At 37.3% G+C, this 25,142-nt stretch overlaps 1 protein-coding gene across 7 annotated transcripts in view; it reads right to left on the bottom strand.

Moving 5' to 3' along the window:
• The window catches only part of MTHFD2L (methylenetetrahydrofolate dehydrogenase (NADP+ dependent) 2 like), a 115,194-nt gene that overhangs the window by 28,531 nt on the left and 61,521 nt on the right, over positions 1–25,142 (bottom strand). Inside the window, exon 7 of one of the 7 annotated variants that reach the window (XM_074345089.1) lies at positions 13,966–14,056. The exons of 5 other annotated variants lie outside the window; for them this stretch is intronic. In XM_074345089.1, coding sequence (XP_074201190.1) covers positions 13,989–14,056 — 68 coding nt within the window. In that variant the 3' untranslated portion in view covers positions 13,966–13,988. Of the gene's footprint in view, positions 1–13,965; positions 14,057–20,665; positions 23,287–25,142 lie in introns of those variants that run through there. One more of the 7 variants, XM_074345106.1, reaches the window with a different exon arrangement.

The raw sequence follows: 25,142 nt of genomic DNA, 5'->3' as shown, positions 1-25,142 counted from the left end.
TATATGGTACAATATATGGAATATAGCCAATATTTTATAATAACAATAAATGGAGTATAACCTTTAAAAATAAATTAAGTTAAAAAATTTCTAGCTGACAAATACAATTATATACTAAAGCCCAAGACAGGTTTATGGAGGTAGGCTTGTGTTTTCTCCCCAAGCCAATTAATCCATCTATGAATTTACTCCTGGCAGAAGAAAATGGTCTTTATTATTATAGATTTTCCAAAATAATTGGGATAATTATTTTAGGATGAACTATTCTTATCAGAAAATTTAGTAAGATTTTTGATTCATCTAAGATTTCTCTGTTGTGGGTGAAATTTCTTTGACAGTTAGACTAACCAATGGATGACCTACACAGAATCACACTACTTCAAAGGTTACGACTTTCTTATTAGGTGATTGCAAATCTGTTATTTTTTGATTCCTTGTATGACAAATATGAAATAAATCACCAATGCTGTCTTAACAGAATATACCAAATAAATATAACATTTTAAAAACACCACCAATACATGAAGTACACACAGGACATGATTCTGTACCCTAGGAGCTAAGTTTACTCTTATATGAGGTATAACCATTACCCCTTGAGCAAGTGGAGACTGTATCCTTATTCTCATCAGTTAGAACCCCAGCTAAGTATTTTCATATGCTTATTCGACAATCTCAGAATTCAGTTCACATGATTTTTTTTAAAGTAATCCTTTCCCTATGAATCCTTCTATCATAGTCATCTTTAAGTCTTTATGAAATGGCTCAGTCAAGGCATCCTGATAAAAGGAAGCACCATATTTACACATCAATTTAATTAGTAGAGTTCAAAGGGCTGTGCAAACATTATCTAATTAAACTTCACAACAACTCAGTGAAGCAAGAGAAGGTTTACCTATTATCCTCATTCACAGAAGGGAGATTTTGAGGTGCTGAGAGGCTAAATGATTTCTTAGTTTCACAATGATGAGTCAGAGGTGAGGCTGGGAACAAACCAGAACTCTTGTTCAGATAAAAAAGTAACACCATGGAAATGCTTATTCAGGTGGATCACTCCTTCAGCTGGAAGTTGTCCTGCTACATGAGTAACAAGAGTAATTTTGATGGAATTTGTATGAATGTATATGTTTCTTTCTAGATTAGAAAAACTTTAGCATTATTTGCTTTGGGGACAGTTATATGGCTAAATGCATCCTAGCTAAATAGAACCTACATTAGAAGTCTGGATACTTCAGTATCTTCCCCAAATTGTCCCCTTGTTACTCCTAGGAATCCTCAAGAAGTGTTTATAAACCAGTGAGTCAGGGGCAATGACCACAGAACATATCCTCTTTTTTCTCTTTTCCCGTGGCTTCTTTGGTTCTTATCTGATACCTGTTTGACTGTGATGCCTGACATGAGAATATTGTTCATACCAAGGACAATCCCTGGATGCTCCCAAACCTTCTAATCCTTCGGGTGCAAGAGCAGTACTAAGCTCCTTACAGGGCTGAGGGCCAGCAGGGCTCTGCTCTGTGCCATACTTGACCATCTAGAAGTATGGAACCCTTTTGTTTTCAGAAGTTCATAGGCTCACTCTTGAGTAGTTCTATCAGCTTCTACCTTGAACCTTTCCTCTGCAACGTCCAGTGGACCTATGAGGGTGAGATGCATGCTTCTCTTTTCTTCCTCCCATTAATAAAACTGTGTTCCCTTCCAACAGACATTGGTGCATTTTGGGCAAGGGTGGAGGTTGGAGGCCAGTGGGGGCAATAGGCAAGCGTCTACACCACCAACCGCCATGTTATATATAAAACATTAAAATCAAGTGGAATGGGATTCAACCGTTTGTTCACTCTTGCTTTAAAGGAAAAATATTTACCAAGCTCAGTATGTAAAATGATCAAAGCAAGGACAGATGTACTAACTGAAAAGAGAAGGTAGGGTTAGGGGAACAGTCAATAGCTCCTTAGCTTTCCAAGAGTCCAGTTTGAAAACGAGTTGAGTCCAATTCCTTTTGCTTTACATATGTATCTCCTGAAGGCCAGGTATTCTAAATAAAATGTACAAATGAGGCCTGATATTTAGGAAACATGATTTTTTCATAATTCCATTATTTCCTAATTACAAAGGAAACTTTGTACTTAGTCTTAGACTTTTCTTTCTCCCACCTTGTTGCCTAACAGTCTCCGCCTATTAATAACCAGTGCTGTGCCTGGACCTGCCCTCGGGGTTCTTATTATGATTGCAAAATGTCCTCAGCAGTAACTATCAGGAAACTTTGGGAATAAACGGCTTATTACTTACAGGAGCTGGAAATTACATGGCACACTTCAGGCCACACAGTGAGGTCACACACAATTAGAGAGAGAGAGAGAGAGAGAGCACAGGCCTGGGGTTCTGCTCTTTATTGGGGTGGAGGGTGGGGGTCTATGGTTTCAAAGGCTCACTCTTTATGGGTGAATTTAAAACATAAGAGTGGAAATTAAAAGCATACGAAGAGAGAAGACAAGCAGCCCAAATCATCACTTATGAAATCAACCAAGATCTCTAAAACAGGAGTCTGGAGGGGAGGGATGGCCTGGGTCTTTATCTAGGGGCTGGTGATGTGTTTATTTGAGATAGCCATCTTTGAAGTAGATGCTTCTTTGAAGTGGATGTCTCCACAATCAAAGCTTAAGTCAGGCACTTGCATTACAAAAAGAAAAGCCAACTGTCAGGGCTCGCACTACACACCTCCTTTAAGTATTCAAGCATCAGCTAAGACAATCTGTGTGTACTGACTCACAGAAGTGACACAGATAAGAAAGATTAGAAGAGAAGAAAGAATTTGCTCCCCAGCTCCTGGATTTCAAAAGACTTAGCACTTTAGAAGTTGTGGGGAAGAAGAAATTTTCCTCTACCCTTCTGAGTTCTTCTGACTGGTCTAAGTATTAAATTTACATGAGACAAATTAGCAGGAGAAAATCAAACAAAAGTTTAATAACTTGTATACATGCGAGAAACCCAGGAAAACTGAGTAACTCACCAAAACGGCAAAACCGCTCACCTTAAATACCATCTTCAGCTGAAGACAAAAGACGATGTTAGGAATGATGGTTTGAGATTTCAGAGCAAAGGAAGGCAGTTTACATTGAAATGGAAAAACAAACGTTTGGTAAACAAATGTTTGCTTGGCCATGCAAAGACAGTGGGACACAGAGTGGAATCTGAATTCTAGGTCCTGCTGGGTTTCCCCCACAACACCTAAGCCTTATTTCTTGCATATAGCTCTGATGATAGCTCTATTCTGGGAACAGGCCCTTTATCTAAATTCTCTTAGGCAGTTAAGGGGAGGTTGTAAGAAAAACTCCCTGAATCTTCTGTTTCTTAAAAATAATCAACCTAAGATAAACAAGTTTCTTCCATATACCACAGGAAACTATATTCAATATCTTGCAGTAACCTAACATGAAAAAGAATATGAAAACGAATATGTGTATGTATGTGTATGACTGAAACATTACGCTGTACACCAGAAATTGACACAACATTGTAAACTGACTATAGTACAATACAAAAATAATAATAGTAATAATCGACCTAAATTAATCCTCTGCCAAAGAAACACACTTTGGGGTGGCAAATTTTGTTGGTCTACAGAAGGATAGAGAGACTCAAACTAGAAAATGGAAGGGCTAAGTATAAAGAGTCAGGAGAGCTGGAAGAAGTGATGAGAGCTTAGACTTAAGACGTTCCCAAGGAGAGGTTGCTGGTCAAATTGCCTAGAGATGTGTCTTGGAGAGCTGGCAAAAGCCTCGGTATTGGTTTGGGATATCCAAAAACAAAGGACCCTTTTCTCATAGCCTGTGTAGAAGTTGAGAAGGTGTCATGACCTCAAATAATTAAATGGACGCAAGAGGCCTAGGAAGACATCTTAGACACTTTCTCAGAGTTTCCTGTAGCAGAGTGATAAAACCACTGGAAGCAAACAGACCAGTGCGTGTGTAGATAGCTGGCCAGGGACCAGATGAGATAAAGGACTTCTTGTTGGATGCCAGCTTAGAAACATAATAGAACTGAATGTCCTATCATTCGTGGTACTTACATGCAACCTCAGGAAAGATGGACAAAGAGTCCAAATGGATGAGGTTTGAGTTTCTACTTCTTCAAAGATATTAATGAAAAATTCAATAAAATTTGAGGAGTATGTTTAACAGATATTTAAGGATACAATGGTCTGGATAACTGGTCACCAAACAGAAGTGTTTTTAGAATTAAATCAGAACTACAAATACCAGAATCTCAAGCATAAATGACCAACTTCAATGTGTTTAAGTACTTTGGAAGGACAATTTAAAGTACTCCATAACAAGAATACTAGCCATGGCAAATTTTAATTGCTTGTCTAGCTTCCTCTGTTCCTGGCCAGTATCTAAGATTCAGATTCAAACTCAGGCTTTATAATTTAGTGCCTGGGTAACCTAAGAGAATTACTGCAGCCTTAGCTTTCTTACCTATATATTAAGAATAATAATACTCAGCACTTCATAAGTATGACTAGAGAAATGATGTATATAAAGTGCTTAGCACATTGCCTGCCACATAGAAAATATCCAATAGATACTGAGGATATGCCAGTTATTCACATATTATCCTGGACAAAACATTTGGAAGAAGAGAAAGTCACTGTCCATGCCTATGTTATGTTATAATCTGGTATTTTCAAGCTGTGTGGGTTTGAAACAATCCAGTGGCAATCAGCACTTTTTTTTTTAAAGGAATAGCATAGCTTAATGTAGCATGACATAAATTTTCTGTAAAAATTTGTCTTATTTATGTGTATTTATGTAAGTATATACTACACCATGAAATGTATTATGAGGGGTGAGTACCTAGGTATCGATGGCCATATTATTACATTGACCATATATTTTGCAAACTTGCTAAACTAATTTACAAATTCTGGTAGTTATTTTGTATATTCCACTGGATTTTCAGTCATGTTTTCTGAAATAAAAAATAGTTTTACTTCTTCCTTCCAAATCTCGATGTGTTTCACTACTTTCCTTACCTGACTGCACTAAATAGACACACCAGTACAATGGGAGATAGAAGTGGCGAGAGGGATCTGGTGCCTGATCTTAGCGGGGAAGCATTCATTCTTTTAACAAAATATGATGTTAGCTGTGAGGTTTTCATAGATGCTGTTTATCAGGTTGAGGAAGTCCCCTTCTCAGTCTGCCGAGAGATTTTTGAGAAATCAAAGATGAATTTTGTCAAAGTGATTTCTGAGACTATTTGGATACTTTTTAAAGTTTTTGTTCATTTGGTTTTAGTTTGTAAAAATGGTGAATTGCATTCCTACAGTAAACTCCATTTGGTCATGGTGCATTATCCTTTTAATATGTCAGATTAAATCTGGATGCATTTTGTTCACAATATTTGCATCTATATTCATGCAAGATTTTGGTCTATAGTTCTCTCTTCTTCTGATGTCTTTGTCTGCTTTTAGTATCAGAGTAATGCTGGCCAATTTGAAGTACTCTTTCTTTTTCAGTTTTTTGGAAGAGTTGGTATAGAACTGGTAATATTTCTTCCTTAAATATTAGGTAAAATTTACCATAGTGAAGCCATTTAGACGTAGAGTTTTCTTTGTGGGAAGAACTTTAACTATAAATGTAATTCCTTTGATAGATATAGGGCTATTTTAGGTTCTAGATTTCTTCTTGAGTGAGCTTTGGTACTTTGTGTCTTTCAAAAAATTGATTCACTTAATCTAAGTTGTTAAATTTAGTTATAATTTTTTTTATCATAGTCCTTTATTACTCTCTTAATATCTGTAGAATCTGTAATTATACTAACTCTCTCATTCCTAATATTAGTAATTTGTGTTTTCTATTTTTTTTTTCCTAATCAGTCTGGCTAGAGGTACATTAACTAGCTAGATCTCTGTGTATTCTACACATTGCCTGTGAATCTTCAGTTTTTCCAGTCTGTGTAGTAAAACAGGCACTATTTCTGGCCCTGTGTGAGTACTAGGCACTGTTATCTCTAATCCCTTCAGGTGGTTCTTTATCTGCCTGGATAGTCTCCTTACATGCATGCACCCAGAGTACTCAAGGGTGACCCTCTGCACCCGTTAGGTTGAGTTTTCTCTCTGTGCAACCTCTCCTCTTTGGTACTGTGTCCTGTGAACTCTTTCCACTATGGTCTTCCCAAACTCTCAGCTCATTCTCCTCAGCTTAGAGAGTCCACCATGCTTCGCCTAGGTCACCTCCATCCCAGGGCACAGCATGAAACCTTCTCAAGCCCGTCAGCCTGGGCTATCAAAGGGCTCACCTTATTTGTTTCCTGTGTATGTCTCAGGGATCACTTTCCTAAGTTGCTGGATGTCTCCTGAATGTAAATTGTTTTTTCAATATATCTTATCTGATTTTTTTTCAGTTGTTTAAAACAAGAGGATAAATCTAGCCCCTGTTACTATATCTTGGTCAGAAACAGCAAATCTCATGATTATGTTATTATAAATGAAATGAATACAGTTTTACAGAGAAAGTTTATACCAGTCAATACCTATAAACCTAAATTATTCCTTTAAACTGCTATCCATTGTGTATATGCACACCATTCTACTTATCTAGTCCTCTGTTGGCAAAACTTTAGCTGTTTTCAGTTGTCCACTATTAAAAACAAGCTGCAATAAGTATTTCTCTCTATCTAGGCCAGATTTCTCTTTAGGCATCTAGAAAAAAATGGGATCTCTGGGTAACATGATATGCACATTTTCAGACTTAATAACATTTTCAAATAACCTCCTGGAGTGACTATAATGAAGTACACTTTCCTCAGCACTGTGTACAAGTATATGCTTCCCTGTATCCTTGCCAACATTTGTTATTATCAGACTTTTTATTCTTTGCCAATCTGATGTGTATAAAAATTATCTCTTTGTGGGGGGTGTTGCATTTGCCTGATTATTAGTGACATTGAGCAATTTTTCATGTTTATTGGCATTTAACATCCTCATCTATAAATTATCCTTTTTAACATTAGATTTGTGTATTTTTCATCATGATTTTTATAAAAATTTAGCTATAATATACTGGATATCGATTCTTTGTCATTTATAATGCAAACATTTTGTCACAATATAATGCTTGTATTTTAATTTTTTAACAGACATGTTCTATAGATTTTTTAAAATTGATGTGTTGAATTACGGCAAGTTGCTTGTTGATTTTCACTTACGTGTGTATCTGTGTGTTTGTGTGCGTCTTTCCTAAGACAGCTTTACCTGCTCTAAATTTATGAAAACATTCTCTTTTTCAATTCTCCAGTAGAGTTTTATTTTTGGTCTTTTTACTTTATTTTCTTTATTCCATCTAGAATTAATTTCTACATACGGTGTGAGATGGGAGTCCAATTGGGTTTTTTTCCTAAATGGGAAATCAAATGTTTTAACACTCTTAATTGAATTGTATTTTCTCCTACTGTTTAATGACACCACCTGATTCCATATATATTTATGAGTTTTAAAATTTCCTTCCAATGATGTATTTGTCTTTTCTTGTGCCTATGCCATAATTTTAATTACTAATACTTTATAAAATAACCTGAGTTTTAATAAAGTATTACTATTCATAATTAATAACTAATATTTGCTGAGCACCTACACTGTGTCAGTATTCTAAATGCTTTGTGTGTATTCTCTCTATTAAACCTTATAACAATGCTGTGATGTAGATATTATTATCAGGCCTATTTTAGAAATGAGGAAACTGAGGAACAGAAAGATTAAGTAATCTGTGACTTAAGTAACAAGGTCATACAGCTAGTAAGTGAGAAAGCTGAGAAGCAGAAATTAAAAAAAAAAAAAGGTCTTCTCCCTTATTCTTTTTCTTCCACTGCTTATTACTTTTATAAATAAGATGTCTGCATATTTTTTGGTCCAAAATAGGACAATTTTGAGAATAACAGGGAGCACTACTAAAAATAACATCAGGTTGCATAATCCTGAATTATTGCAAACAAATTATGACATATGATCACATTATTTATAAGATAACCCTTTTGTGAAATGAACCTTTCCATTTCCTTGCAAAATTATGATACTTGGAGATGGTATTGGATTTAAAAGATTAATTTAGGGATAATTAACATCCTTATATGAATAAATTCCTCTGTGCAAACACATGGGGTATATCTTCAATTTTTTTTCAGCCTTCCCCTTTGATTATATTTTATAATTTCTTTCTACTTTCTTATTACTTCTGGTTAGTTTTATTCCTAGGAATTTTATTTCCAATTTTGCTACTATTGTGAATGAAATATGTTTTCTATTACATTTTTATTGAGGTAAAAGGACATAAAACATTTCAGGTGTATAACAATGATTCAGTATTTGTATGTATTATAAAATGATCACCACAGTAAGTCTAGTTAACATCCATCACCAACATAGTTAGGTATTTTTTTCCCTGTGATGAGAAGTTTTAAGATTTACTCTCGTAGCAACTTGCAAATATGCAGTACAGTATTATTGACTATAGTCACTTTGCTGTATATTACATCCCCATGACTTACATATTTTATAACTGGAAGTTTGTACCTCTTGACTCCCTTCACCCATTTTACCCACCCACCCATCCTCCACCTCTGGCAACCACCGATCTACTCTCTGTATCTATGTGCTTGTAATTTTGTTTGTTTGGTTGGATTTTTTTTACAATTCTACATATATGGTATTTGTCTTTCTCTGTCTATCTTATTTCATCTAGCATAATGCCCTCAAGGTCCAGCCATGTTGTTGCAAATGGCAAGGTTTATTTTTTTAATGGCTAAATAATACTCCACCTGTGTTTGTATATATGTCACATTTTCTTTATCCATTCATCCACTGATGGACATTTACACTGTTTCCATATCTTGGTTATTGTAAATAATGCTGCAAATGAACATATGGGTGCATATATCTTTTCAGGCTTAGTGCTTTTGTTTTCTATGATAATACCCAGAAGTGGAATTGCTGGATCATATGTATTTTTAATTTTGAGGAACTTCCATACTGTTTTCCAAAGTGGCTGCACCAATTTACATTTCCACCAACAGTGCACAAGAGTTCCCTTTTCTGCACATCCTTGCCAACATTCGTTACTTCCTGTCTTTTTGGCAACAACTATTCTGGCAGGTGTGAGGTGGATATCTCATTGTGGTTTTGATTTGCATTTCCCTAATGATTAGTGATGTTGAGCATCTTTTCATGTGCCTATTGGTTATCTATATGTCTTCTTTGAAAAAATTCTATTCAAATCCTCTGCCCACTTTTTTAATTTTTTTTTTTTTTTTTGCTATTGAGTTGTATGCGTTTTCTCTATATTTTGGATATTAACTTATTAGATGTATAATTTGCAAATATTTTCCCCCATTCAGTTTGTAGCCTTTTCATTTTGTTGATGGTTTCCTCCTTTGCTGTGCAGAAGCTTTTTAGTTGGATGTAGTCCTCCTACTTGTTGATTTTTTTGCTCTTGATGCCTCTGCTTTTGGTGTCAAACCCAAAAAGTCATTGCCAAGACTGAGTCAAGGAGCTTATCCCCTATGTTTTCTTTAGAATTTTTATGCTTTCAGGTCTTACATTCAAGTCTTTATCCATTTTGAGTTAACTTTTGTGTATGGTATAAAATAATGGTCTAATGTTGCTGTCCAATTTTCTGAACACTATTTATTGTATATTCTTGGCTCCTTTGTTGTAAATTTTTGCGTTTATTTGTGGGACCTCCATCCTGTTCCATTGATCTATGTGTCTGTTTTTATTCTAATACCATTCTGTTTTGATTACTGTAGCTTTGTTATACAGTTGAAAATCAGGGACTGTGGTGCCTCTAGCTTTATTCTTCTTTCTCAAAACTGCTTTGGTTATTTGAGGTCTTTTGTGGGCCCATAAAATTTTAGAATTATTTGTTCTAGTTCTGTGAAAAATGCCAATGGAATTTTCATAAGAATTACATTAAATCTGTAGACTGCTTTCCGTAGTATGGACAGTCTAACAATATTAATTCTTCCAATCCATTTATTTGTGTCTTCTTTAATTTCCTTCATCAATGTCTTACAGTTTTCAGTGTGCAGTTCTTTTACTTCCTTGGTTAAATTTATTCCTAGGTATTTTACTCTTGTTGATGCAATTATAAACTGGAATTTCTATTACATTTTATAATTGTGTATTATTGATGTCTGTGAATACACTTTTTATTATAAAATGTCCCTCTTTAATCTCTAGTGACTTTTTTGTTAGTTTGTTTTAAAGTCTAGTTTGTATAAAGGTGTAGCCACTCTTGTTTTCTTATGGTCGTTTTTTGCACCTTTTTACTTTTGAACCTATTTGTATTTTCAAATCTAAAGTGTGTCTCCTGTAGACAACATATAGTTAGGTCTTGCCTTTATACCAGTCTGACAATCCCTGACTTTTCACTGGATTGCTTAATCAATTCATATGTACTGTTATATATATGTATTGTTACATTGTCTTCTACTTTTTTTGGGGGACTCATTTTAAAGGAGATAAATTTCCTGAGTCCTTACATATCTGGAAATTTCTTTATTTCTTTATCACTTCTGAGTGATTGTTCAGCTAGGTACAAATTTCTACATTAATTTTTGTCCTTCAAATACTCCATTGTCTTCTGGCACCAAAACCATTGACAATCAGTCTTCATTCAGATCCTTATTTGTTTATAGATACTCTCTTTTCCTCTTGTAACTTTTAGGATTCTCAATGTTCTTAAGGTCTAATATTATGTATCTAAGTATAATTACTTTATTTTAATACATCTCAGCACTTGGTAAATATTTTCAAACTCAGGACTCATATCTTTCTTTAGCTTCATAAAATTGTCAGTGATCTTCCTTTAAAGTGTTTTGTTTACATTTATCTCTAATATCTCCTCCTGGAAGAGTTTCTTGATTTATCATCCATATCACAAGTCATACATTATAGCTGTTTATCTCTTTTTGTTGAATTCTGGGATGAGTTCATTTTATTATTCCAGTGGATTTACTTTTATGCTATGTTCAGCACTATTCAGTCTACTTCCAAAGTTTTATTTTTTTTAATTTCAATAATAATTTCCAATGTTTCTAATTAGTTACTTAGTTAATTATTTTTCATAATTGTTTTTTCTTGTATAACCTCCATTCTTGTTTTTAAACTTTCATTCTTCTCTCATGGCTGTAATCCCTTCTTTACCTTGGTAATAGCATCAGAGTAACTTTTTTGAAAGTCCTTTCTAGTTGTACTACTGGGCTTACTTTTCTTAGTCAGCTTTTTTGTTTACTAAGTTTGTTGTTTGTCCTTTATTGCCTGTGTAGTCATTTTCCATAAGATATCTCTTCCTAGGGCATCCTGGACTTTTACTCAAGTTTGTGGGGACTCAACACGGGCTCCACTGATAGTCTGGCTCCAGAGCAGGCCTGGCACTCAGGGCAGCACTCTTCACAGATCCATTTCCAGATGTGCTCCTGCTGAGGTGCAGATCCGCCGACCCCTGTCAGTGCATAGGCTGTGCTGCAGGAGCCCCATGCTGTATGGCAGGAGGCACTGCTGTTCTCGGCTCAGCCAGGAAAGTAGACAGCAGTGGCATCTTTTCCAGAACCCAGTTTCACTCAGGCTGTGCAGATGTGGTCCTGAGCCTTGTGCACAACTTGTGTGGGCATAAAGATGCCAGCACTTTTTCCCAAGCATTCACCTGGGTCTCAGCCCTCTCCTACCTATGGACTGACCTCACAGCTTCAGGCTGTTCTGAATTTTATTTGTTCCTATTGCCTTTTTCTTTGAGGGGAATATCCTTATTCTAGTCTACAGAGACCCCTTTTTCTTGTTTTCTAGAATAACTGTGTTTTTTAATTAAAAATGTTTTGCCATATTGTCAAATGATAGACAAAACATTTTATTTCCCACTATGCTCTTAGGAGAAGGGCTGGTTCGATTTCAATTGATCACATTCCAGTTAGGTGTATCCTGAATTTTGAGACTTGGTTTCACTGCTGAAAATGTCAAAAACAGCTAGTTTCATATTACATTCAATTCTTGGAAAAACTATGGCTGGGTGTACCCAGTGATCTGGAAATGTGAGTATGACACAAGTCACTGTGGGGGAGGACTACAGAGCTTCTGAGAGACAGCTCACCCAGGTCTGCACATGACAATCATCTGGGGAGCTGTGAGTCCTCTCAATGATCAAGCTGCAGCCCATATCAACTAAATCAGAATTTCTGTGGCTGGAACTTCAGCACTTTTGAAGTTCCTCAACGGATTCACACGGGTAGCCAAGGTTGAGTTCCTACTCTAAAGAAAGAGAGAGTCAGGTGTATATGATGGGCTTAAGCCAGCATAGTTATTGTTAGAGGAGAGGTAAGTCTAAATAGATCTTAGTGTCCATAACTCAGACTGGGCTTTATTCTAGGCTCCCATAGGGCTCGTTCATTGCGAAAAGAGAGAAACCATGAATAAAAAATAGCAAGGTGTCTTCCCTTTAAAAGTCTGTAGTATTCTAAGAAAGAATACCATGAGGAAGAGGCCTTCTTTCCCATTTTGCAACAGAACTCCATGCAGTTCCATCTTGAGGGCCCAGCGCATGTAGGATGGAGTGTGCAGTTAAGAGACTGTGTCTGGCCATGGCAACAGCTGTTCTTGGCAGGAAAAGAAAATGTAACCTCGTCTCTACATGAGCGCGTGTTGTGGGCAGAGGATGATGGGGGGGTTGAAGTAAAAGAGAACACCATGTGAAACTGACTGGGTTTGTTAGGGAGTATAAAAACTCTTTTCTGAGAGACTCAAAAATAATAGCAAAGGGATAAGACAAAATTTAAAAGAATTGTAGAAAAAAATCTCTAAAGTTTTAGCACAACAAAGAAAATATCCAGATAAGAAAAATCCTCATTGTTCCAACAGGTATTTGCTGAATAGCTACTATGTGCCAGGCGCTATAGTAGGTGATGGGGAGACAGCAGTGAACAAGATAACAAAAATCCCTTCCCTAATGGAGCCTACATTTTCACAGGGAAGACAGCTGATAAGCAAATAAATACATACATAACACAATGTCTGATAATGACTGGTGCCAGAAAGAAAAATAAAAGGCTGTTATTTTTAGATAGGCCTCTCTAAACATATGCCATCTAAACATATGATAAAGACACAGGAATGAAAAGTTTCGTTATGTAAATCAGTGCTTCTCAAACTTTTTGGCTTCAGGACTATTTTACATTTTTAAAAATTATCGAAGATCCAAAAGAGCTTTGTTTATGTGGCTTATATCCATTGATTTTACCATGTAAGCAATGAAAACTGATAAACTATTTAAATATTTATTTCATTCTTTGCAAAAAAATAATAACCCTATTACATGCTAAAATAAATAACACATCTTTATTAACATAACTAAATATCCCCATGCAAAAAGAGAAGAGAGTCACTGTTTTACAGTTTTGATAATCTTTTAATCTCCAGCTTAACACAGAAGGCTGGATTCTCAAATGCTGCAGCCAGTGTCACATACATATGTACTTGGAAAAGGGAGGAGTGCTGTAATAGCCTTTTAATTGTGGTTATCTGTCTCTGAATCTATACCAAGACTTGACAAGTAATAGTTTCTTAAAGGTTACTTACAATGTGGATTTGGAAGCCATTTCAATGAGCTTTCCATACTCTGTCATATTAAAACCCAATATTGTTCTATCATGCATTTGAACGGATTTAGTGACATCATGTGTCACTTAGTTGGAAAATGTCACTTCATTGAGTTACATATATCTTCCTAATATCATCACATATCATTAAACAATATTTTAAAAATCCTATTCATTAATATCACCATTAATCTCATGAGAAAAGAAAGTTTTGGGAAGCTGTCAAGCTCATAGTGGGGACACTGCTTTTGCAAAATTCTAAGTTTGCTTGAAATCAAACTGTAACCTAGCCCAGGGGGCTAGACCAAGTCCACCACAACTCACCTGGGTGCCTTTTGTACCTGGTATCAGTCTTTGCTTTCATATCTTCCTTCCCACTGGCAAAGGCAAAGCATCGGGCACTCTGACCCATTTCCTTCAAAACCAATGGAAGGATGTGTCTTTACCACCAAGCCTAGACCTCCCCACCCCCCCATCTCTCTGATCTGAGGATCATACCACTTTCCAGCACATGGAAAGACTGTGGTGATGGATATAGTGAGTGATCTCACTCTTCACTTGAGACCCCACCCCCCAAAAACAGAGTGGCACAACCTTAACATAATAATCACTTAACAACAGTTGGGACAAATAGTAACAAGAGGATTGTTCTGTCACACCTATCAACAAACTGAATGGTGTTAGTTCTAATTTGAGTCCTCCATAAAGCATAAAAGCAATATTATTAAACAATATTTGGAGCCAAACCTTAGAGTCCTTAGAGCTATAGACGGGCTCAGTGTGCAAGCCAAAGTGAGGAAAGAATGGGCACTTTGAGAGAATGAGAAAAGCTTTCTGTTCTCTTAGGGATTTAATGGGTGGCTCTGTTACCTTGCCTACAAGCTTTGTTTTGGGAGAATAACTTGTTACTTATAACCTTGTGATACAAGGACCAAAAAAAATTAAGGGCAACACATTCATAATCATTTGGAACACTAAAAATATCCAGAGCATTGAATGCTGAAGAGGCTTGAGATAAAAGCAGGGAAATCAAGGGAATAATTTTTTTTAGGTTGAAAAAAAAAAAGCTTCTTAAAAATCAACAAATAAAATACCAAAAAAAAAAAAAAAAGCCAGTGCTTGCAAAATCCACATAAATGGATGTGAGAAAGTGCCAAGACTTTGTGACGATGTTCTGATCCTACCATGACCACCCCTCCCCATGTAGCCTAATAGGGGTGTAGTGAGACGAGAGGCTGACATTTGGGAGTGCAAGGATGGCCAACAGAGCCCATCCTCAGGGAACTCAAATGTACTAGGTGGGAGATGACTGGTAAAACTGGAATGCACTGTAATAAAAACACACCAAAGTCCAGAGGGTATAGCTCAGTGGTAGAGCACATGCTTAGCATGCATGAAGTCCTGGGTTCAATTCCCCATACCTCCATTAGAAAAAAAATTAAAATAAACCTAATTACCTCCCCCCCTAAAACAACAACAATTAAAAAAAATACACCAGATGTATACAATGTGCCTAGTTAAAACTAGTAAAAGGAAAGAAAACTGTGAAGGTCTTATTTGCTTATTATTAATAAATCCTTAAAAATGTATGCCAGCCAAACAGCCACTTCCTCTGGGAGGTCTTCTGTGGTTACACCGGTCCTGATACTGACCAAGTCCCCCTCCATATATGCACACATAGCCCCTGCACTTTCTGTCGTGTTTTAAAATTCTGCCATTACATTTGCATGTTACTATCTGATCAATGTCTGTTTATAGTAGACTATAAGCTCCACGAGGGCAGAAGCTGAGTTTTGTTGTCCACCCAGCACGAAGACAGCACCTGGCACTACCGGTGCCCGGTCAATATGCTGCGTAAATGAAGGGAGAAAGGGAGAGTGTAGCTTTAGACCATCTTGAGACGCTGTTAGAAAGTGGCACGTTAATCAAGTTAGGAGAAAGACAAAAGGAGAAGAGTCCCAAAGGAAAATAGGAAAGTCACCAGGGCTCTTGTTCTGTGTACTTTAACTCGGTGAAAAGGAGTTAATGTGAGAAAGCAAGAGAATATAGTTCAGTAAGCGTCTGTTAGACATCTTAAGGTAACAGATAAATCCTCGGAAGTCTGACCAGTCAACACAAAGCATTCTTTGTGAGCTGTTTGTTTTTTCTTGGTAATGAGGAAGAAATAGCTCCCAAGAGGAAAGAGAACGTTCTTTGAAGTAGTTCCTTTCATTTGGGCCTTATCATTTCATTGGCTTGGCTGGTCCTGCAAGGCGGTAGTGAAGCAATGGGAAAGGGAAACAGCTGTGTCTCTGACAGTCGTGGGAGCGTCTCACCTGGCAGTGGAAGCAAGGACTGGCAGGATGGGGAGAGAGGTGAGCAGAAATTGCAGGAGTTCTAATTCACAAATCCCAGGGGGTAAGGTGGATGTATACCAGTTATCTGCTCCATATGGCACAATCAAAGTATGGTCTGAGAAGTTCCCCATGTAGGAAATTGGAATGATAATGCAGCTCTCCACTGGGAATTAGTAGTTACTCCGTAGGGTAAGTAGGTTTGCCATTTGGTCTGCACAAGCATGTGGTCAGAGTCGTTGGAAAGAACTTGGGCTTTGGAGGCAAATAAATCTCCCCTTGACAATTATAAATTGTGTGTTCTCACACTAATCGTAAGATTATATTCCACATTTATAAAAATAAACACAATGACACTTCCCAAAGCCCTACGTTTGCTATAAAAATAAAATTAGATGAAAGCACAGAGCGTGGTGCTTGGCACATGGTAGCATTTGATGAATGACAATTGCCTTTGGCTTCTTAGTTTTTTAACTGAAATCTCAAACACAGTATGAACATTGTGTTGTATATAGCTTTACTGATATTAAGTTGCTGTAAGTGACCTTCTTCCTATGTAACCAAAATACCTGTCTTTATTTTTAAGTTGCTTCAAACTTTTTTTCCTTCGAAAAAGTCAAGGTGTAATTAAATTTCCATAAATAAATGTTGTTAATCTCCTGGCAATTTTAACAATTCAATTTATTTTGTGAATATCCCTAGTTATTTCGATAGGGTAAAAAACAAATACGGCTTAATGGATCACATGTAAATAAACTAAAGTTGCCCCAATTTTACCTCTTTTATCCACTGTTGTTATGTGACTATGACCGCCAGCTGATTCCAGGAAACCAATGTGATAATTAGTGAGCCATATTTTGTGTCTTTGTTCAGGGGAGGGAGGGGTGCCTTTCCCTTCCATAATTATTCTAGGATTAGGGGTGTACCAACCAGTTTCCATCGAGTTTACAGGCCAGAATCCCTAATGAGGCACACTGGATGGTGAGAAAACTTTTAATGAGTATATAAGAATAAACAGTATGTTAAAAAAAAAAGTTTTGATTTGATCTCTAACTTAATTCCTCGGCCATGAAAACACAAAAAATGTACCAGGAATTAACAGTTTTTCAGCTGGAACACATACTTTGCTAAAAACAAATCAGGGTCTAATGACAAAAAAAATGGAAATGATAGGATAACTTTTGCCCTTTTCAACAGATTATTGATTCCTAAAGAAGGTCACATCACTCTGAGAGTAGGCTCTTTAGGATTGCCACGCGTTGTGGAAGGGACACATATGGCAGGCTGTTTTGGAAAAGCAGAACTGGAATAAAGATGTAGAAATACTCTACTCAGATGAGTAAAATGCCAAGTCTTTTGAATGTATGAATGTGAAACGTTATTAATTGGCAGGTAGTTATAGAATTGTAGGTATAACTCTGCAAGCTTTGCAGATTTAAACCTCACATTTGTTTTTTGCCTTCTTTAAATATGCCCCTTGGGTTCTATTGGAAAGTGTTACTAATAAAATGTGGAGTGTGACCAATACAGCTATAAATTCTTGAGAAACAGTATGCATGCTTGATGCCTGCTCCTTCAGTTATTATAACACTTTCATTTAAGATAAAATAAACAACAAAAATAAAAGCACACCCTGCTTTCCAAAATTATGGCAACAATAGCCAAAAGCACAATGAAGAATCGATGTCAGGGTTTAGAGTCAGATGGGGTTCCCCGTCCTGCTCCAACCACTTCATTCTATGACCACAGGCAAATCAATTCACTTTAAGCCTCAACTTTTTGCATCTATAAGGATAATTAACTTACTGACCTCCAAAGGGTATTGTGATATTTAAATAAGATGATGTTTCAGAAATGCTCAATAAATATTAGTCCTTATCATCATAATAAATAAACATTATGAACACCAATATTTAAATAAAATGATGAAAAGCCTATACTGAAGCTCTCTATTCAAGAGAGAGTTTTGAAATCTGTTTGATACTATTATTTTAAATTATTTTAAAAATCTGTTTGATATTATTATATTAAAATCTGATATTATTTTAAAATCTGATATTATTTTAAATTATTATTTTATTATTATTATTTTAAAATCTGTTTGATAACCACTATATTTTAAAAAATAATGTTCTATGATATTCAGAAATATGAGAAGGTATTAATTATTTATCATACAGAAAAAAATCTAATGGTCTTATATCTACTTTTTCAGAAATATCAGGAACTAGCTAGTGCTGGAGATGAATCGGATAAATCTGAAACTAAATAGGTTTTTCTAAGGTTTAAAATATTTATATAGAGGCAAAAAAATGGATGTGCCTCTATTCACTACAAAGCTTGCTTCAGTTAAAATCTGGATTTGCCCTCAACTGACTATAGCAGAACAAGGTATTGACGACATCTGGGTAGCTCTAGGGGCTTGAGGCAAGACGAACGAATTTCAGCAGCAAGAACCCTTCAAGATAGATTGGCAAAGGTAGAAATCAGGAACTCAAATGAGAACAGGTAGGGGTCTTCCCACCCTGCCTCTTTCCTCATATTCCTGCCCTACTCCTTCCTCTTGGTGCTAGTTGAAAACTAGATGACTTCTTTCTATTATCTATCTGGAAATAAACTTGAAAACCAAAATTACCCTCACTTTATCCCTAAGTCTTTCAGTTTCCCATCTCTCTTTTTAAAATAAACTTTACTAAGATATACATCCCATACTTTTAATTCACACGTCTTTTCATTTCTTCTTTTCTCCCAAGGAAAGTAATTTAATTAAAATGTTTGGTACCCGGCAGGAGACCAGCCATTTCAGTTTAGTACAGCTTCCCCACGCTCCTCTAAATTAAAGGCTAGCAGCCCCAGAAGACAACACAGACAGCAGGCAGAATCTTGCCACGGACCAGGAATGGGTCATCTTAATATATTTAAATTTCATTTTATAATTAGGGAATCAATACATCCTGAAGAATTTACTCAGAGAATTCAGAGAAAGATGAAGAATCAATATTTATCTATCACCTATTAACTACTAGCCTGAGGTAAAAACACTTCTCAAGTTGTATTCTTTTTCATCTTTGTTTTCTGTCAGTGTGTGTGTGTGTTTGGTGGGGGGGGGGTGTTATATTTAGATTTCTATCATGTCTGTAACCTAACATAATTATTTTTCAAAATAGAATTGTTTGTAATAAGTCCTTTTTATAGCTACACCACCATTCATTAAATATTCCCGTGTTGTTGAATGTGTATGCTGTTTTTAACTCTTTGCTATCATAAATTTGTGATGGATATCCTTGAATGTTAACTATGAAAGTCTCCTTACAATTCTCTTTAGGATAAATTCCCGGATGTAGTATTTTGAGAACTGAGATAATGTGTGCTCACAAGCCTATATCTAAAGCAAGTTTTAAAATCTATTTATTTATATTTGAAGACATTTATTTAAGTTTACATCTCATCTAGTGCCCACATCAAACTAATGTCATTTTCCAAGTTATTTCCAAGCCATTCAGTACTCTTTTGCAAAGCTTCCACTAAAAAATCAGAAAATTTATCATAAAGTAGTGGAGGGGGAACCTCTTTCAGGTAGTTTTTCGTTCAAAAAAGTAAATTTGGGGTGCTATCTTAGTTACCTAAAAGGACTTCTGTTACTCTTAGTATGTAAGGAGGGATTCTCATTCATCCTAACGTGGTACATCACTTTATTTTTAGAACTGTCCTGACTGTTCTGTGAAGGATATGTGTCATGTGTCCTTTGTTTTGTGTGTGTGTATGTTTTATAGAGATAAGGAATCTTCCTTGCTTATGTTTAAAACAAGTGTAAGTATGAATTATGAAACATGCACAACAGAAATGATTGAAATGCACCTGCCCTTTATTTTTGTAATGTAATATCTGATCTCTGATATTGATTACCATCTTGATTTAAAGGACACATATTAGTAAGATACTAAGAGCAGATTGCCTGCAATGTGCACACTCAGAGAAGAACTATGACTTTTTAAAATCTGTTCCAACCACAGTCATAAAGCCCACATGCATGCGTAGTACTCATCAATCCTCAACAAAGATAAGTCATTCTAAAGTAAGCAATTATTAATTAGACAAATCAGAAATAAAATTTGGAAAGAATTGCACCTAGGTGATAGAGCAAGAGACAGAGCCAGAAACCTTTCTCTGACTATAGAAATGGGTAAAAAGAAAGGACTTTTCACAGAAAGCTGCCTGAGGAGATCTATAGCAACACAGTGACTCCCTCCTTCTCACTGTTCCCCTTCAGAACCAAAGCCACACCTAGAGCAGGTAGTCAGGTGCACAGTCAGATTCTCCATAGCCTATTTCAAACACCACCTCTGTACAGATAATTACACAAGTGTTGATGTGGGACACTCCATCCCTGAATTTTTTTTTAATTTTCCTGAATTTTAATTAGATGTATGGATGTTATTTCAAAGCCACAACTAATAATGACTGATTGTAGATCAATGAAATCATTTCACTTTCTGCCAGTCAACGCATGTTTGGAAGAGACATTCAGCAATATTCCACAATCTGAACATATCACAGGAATGATGACTTCACCAAAGAAGGGCTCATATTCCTACCCACATGAGAAAGGAAAGCCATAGTATTTTCTTGTTCTTCATTGATGACAGTCATCACTTCTCAGCTGTTTCTCTGCCGCCTCCCCACCTTACCTTTGAATTCTGCAGGTGTAAGCTCTGAGTCAGCAGTGCTGATGCAATGCCATATTAAGCCTTCACGAAGGGGAACAGCCCCAAACAAGGTACTAAGGAGAATCTAAGGTGGAACAGATCCTGAAGAGCCCATCTGCCCCTATAAAGGCTCACCTCAAGTTTTAGGAAAAAAACTTAAACCAAGATAAGCATCTAACTTCTAAAGAAGGAAGTTGTTCATTAAATATTGAATTGTCTATTCTCCAGTGTAAGGTTCTTTATTAGGTACAAGAAATACAAAGATAAATAGGAAATGGTCCTGGCTACTGGAAGTCACAATACAATGGGAGTCACATCAATGCTGTCTCCTCAATGCGGTCACCTTCAATACTGTCCCACTATAATTCATACTTTTTTTTTTGAAGTATAGTTGATTTACTGTAGCCATTTTAATTATAATATATCTTGGTGTAGATCTGTTTGGGTTCATCTTGTTTGGGAACCATGTGCTTCCTGTACCAGGATATCTGTTTCCTTCTTTAGGTTTGGGAAATTCAGCCGTAATTTCTTCAAATATGTTTTTGACCCCCTTTTCTCTTTTCTTCTCCATCTGGGACCCCTGTTATGCATACATTGGCACATTTTATATTATCCCATAGGTCTTTCATATTGCTCTCATTTTTTTTTTTCATTTGTCTTTCTATCTGCTGTTCTGATTGGGTGGTTTCCATTACTCTATCTTCTAGATCCCTTATTTGTTCTTCTGCATTATTTAGTCTGCTGTTTATTGCCTTTAGCTCGGCTTTCATCTCAGCAATGGAGTTTTCTGATTTTAACTGGCTTCTCTTTATAGTTTCTAGTTCCTTTTTACAGTGATCTGCATTTCTATCAATAGTCTCACTTAATTCATTCAATATTTGTATTGTTTCCTTTTTGAATTCAAGTTCTAGCAGACTGTAGAAGTCTATTTCATTGATTTTTCAGGGGCTTTCTCTTACTCTTTTAATTGGGAGTGGTTCCTCTGCTTCTTCATTTTATTCTATTTCTCTGACACTATGAACTTAGGAGTAACAGTTACCCACTTGGTCTTGAAGCGCTGTTCTTGTGTGGGAGCGTCCTTGTGTAGCTTTGTGCATCTGATATTTTTGTTGTGAGGGCTGTTTGTAGTATGGATGGCTGCCATGTTTTTCCTCCATGTGTGCTGGCTGTTGTCCCCATGATGGGGGTGTAATTGGTGTTGTGGTGACCAGAGCCTGCACTGGATGTTGAGCGGGGCCTCCTCTTTGCCCTGTGGCTGTCACAGCCCTGTCGGGGCCCATGTCTGTTCCCTAGTTGTTGGAGAAGAGGCCCCGCAGATTTGTTTCTAAGCTGCCGAATGAGGAGGGCGGGACCGGAGCACTTCCGCTGGGAGAGGAGCTGCTGAGTATTCCTCCACAGGAGAAGTCCCCTGGGAAGTGCCCTCTGTGGTGTCACCTGCCACCCATTGTGCAGGCTAACAAAGTACATTGTTTGGCGCTGCCCTCAGCCCCGCCTCAGCAGTGGGAATGCAGGCAGCCTGCCCTGGTATCCCTCGGGCACTGTGCTCACAAAGCACCAGGGCAGGTCCAAAGAAGTCAGGCACCAGGGCCCACTGTAATTGTGCGTAGTCATGCACTTGGATGGCCGTGGGCTACAGGGTCACCCCGGCCTTACCCCCGCATGTGCATGCCTGCTGTTCATGTCAGACCTGCCCCAACCACACACCAATATTCTGCCCAGATGTCCCGCATGCACTGAATTTACAAAGCACCGATGGCATAAGTCCACCAAATCCAGCTGGGACACAGCTCAGATTTCAGCTCCACAGCTTCTGCATTTTTGTGGCTTTTGGGAATGAGCTCAAGTTTCAACCCACCAGCAACTGCACCCTTCCAGAGCAAGCTGAGAAGGAGACTGTTACGGCTGGGTCCTGCCCCTCCTTTCATGAGAGCATGTTAATAATGAGGCTTTTAGAGCAGGGCTACACCTTGTGAGCTTCCCAAAGAAAGAGGTTTCTTTGGTGGTGTCCTGACCCTCCCTTTGTGAAAGCATATTAACAGTGGGGCTTCAAAGGTGGACATGGACTCTTTTGTACACTCCCAGTTTCAGCCTGCACATCACTGTAGCCCCTTAAAGCTGGCTCTGCACAGCCAACCCTCGTCCTCTCCCCGGGTCTGTCCTCTGAAGTCCAAGCTTCAGCACCCAGGGCCAACACACACCAGCAGGCTCAAGTCTTGGGCTGGGGCCTGCCTGGACCCTCTGTGCTGGCTTCTGTCTGTTCTGTCTGCCACAAAGCGGATGCTACGCTCCCCTCAAAGCTTCTGAAGATCCCCTTCTGTTCCCGCTAATCTCCCCGCTGTTGAAGGGACTTCCCAGAGCACTTTTCCTCTTTCACCACTCCCTCCCCAAGGCACAGGCACCATATTGATTCTGTTTTTCGTTTGTTTATGTTTTTAAGTCCTACCCGGTTACATGGAGATCTTTCTTGTAGCTTTGAATGTATGAGATCTTTTGTCAGAATTCAGGAGGCATTCTGTGAGAATTGTTCCACACGTAGATATATTTTTGATGTATTTGCGGGAGAGGGTGAGCTCCATGTCCTTATATTCTGCCGTCTTGAAGACTCTCTAGTTGATTTACAATGTTATGTTAGTTTCTGGTATACCACATAGTGATTCAGTTGCGTGTGTGTATACATATGTATATTATTTTCCATGATAGGTTATTACAAGCTATTGAATATAGTTCCCTACTAATTACATACCTCATCTAGGTCCTCTGTATTTCCACTCCCCCTTCTCCTCTTTTATTATTTTGTTACACTTCAAAATTTGCAGCGTGATGCTTGAAAGACTTTTCTACTTTAAATAAAGGCAACCACTGTCATCCCATGTTAGCACCATGTATTTAAATTTGTCATCATATTAAGGCATATTTTATACCTTACATGGGTGTTGTTAAACAGTATTTTTACAACTATGATTTGATACAGCCTCAAATAAAATAAAGCCTACTAAAAATTAATAAACTAGAAAAAGGTAAGTCCATTGGAGGCATGGTAAAAAACAAAAAACGAAAAACAAAAAACCTCAAACCTCAAACCTCAAACCTCCTTCTCAGTGTAGTGTATTGTTGCTAATGCCTTCTAAACCTGTCACTCCAGATCAGAGCTCTCTCCCTAATCCCAAACCCACATATCTCAATCCTCTACTGGACTTTTCCACCTGAATATACCATGAGTGTTTCAAACTCAGCAAGTTCAAATGGGGTTCATTATCACCTCCCGCCCACTAATCTTCTCCCCCTCCCACACCCTGCTTCCTTTCTACACCCTCTTCCATGTTAATGGTAACACCATATGCCCAGGATCCAGAGCCAGAAAGTCTTTCTAGTCTACTTTGTTTCTCCATTTGATTTTCAGCTATTCCTGTATTAGTTTAGAACCACCTCAGTGCTACTTCCAGCCTCATCCCTGCCCAGCAGCTCCTAGAATAACCCTTCTAAAATTTAAATATTATCATGTTATTTAGCACTTACAACTATTTACAGGTTACCCATAAACTACTCTGTATCCAAATCTCTTCATTTATTTTGCTGTCTGGCCCTCCCTAAGTGCTCAACTTCATCTTTCATCACTCACAGACAGGCATCTATCATTTTGAAAAAGTTAATAGTTTTTGAAATATGCACAGAGTTTTATAGCTGTAAGCTGCTGGAAGTCCCCTTTGCTTTGATTCTTCCTAGGGAACTTCTGTTCATTCTGTGTGCAGGGCCCCCCTGAATCATTTCATCTTCAGAGCTGGTGAAACACAGCTGTCACAACTCCTCAGAGGTCTTTTCTCTCTCTCTGTCTCCGTCGCTGTGTCTCTGTCTCTTTTGACCTCTGCTTCTGTCTCTCTGTGTGCATGTGTCTGTCCCTCTTGGTCTCTGTCTGTCTCTCTGCTGCCTCTCTTTCTCTCTGTTTCTTCCTAGATGATGGACAGACATATACATGTCTGCACACACATACCTCTAATACTGTATCAGGAAACAGTATTACACTAATTTGTACATCTTTCTCCTTTGCTAGACTCTGAACTTCCCAAGAATTGAAACTATAATTTATGTATCTCTGTTTTTCAGCATCTAATATAGGGCCCAATATAAATAGTGGCAAAATTAATATCTATTGAAAGAATGAACGGACCCAAGGAAATATGTACAGACCTATATACTACAGCACTACTTCTGTTAGCAATAAATTGGCAATAACATACATATCCATTAACAGAAAATGGAAACTCCCTCAACTGAGAATTATACAGCTAATGCTATGTCTATTCACATGGGCAAATCTCCAAAACATAACAATAAGTTGCAGAAATGTGTATTGAAAACATGCATGACAATATTCAGATCTGACAAATCTGACTGGTGTTTGTATAGGTATAAACATTGTTCTTTTGCTACTTTTATGCATATTTTAAATATTTCATAGTATAAA

Source organism: Camelus bactrianus, chromosome 2 (genome assembly GCF_048773025.1).
Source record: "Camelus bactrianus isolate YW-2024 breed Bactrian camel chromosome 2, ASM4877302v1, whole genome shotgun sequence".
NCBI lineage: Eukaryota > Metazoa > Chordata > Mammalia > Artiodactyla > Camelidae > Camelus > Camelus bactrianus.
Note: the sequence above shows the minus strand (reverse complement) of the source record. Positions and strands in the feature narration are given on the sequence as shown.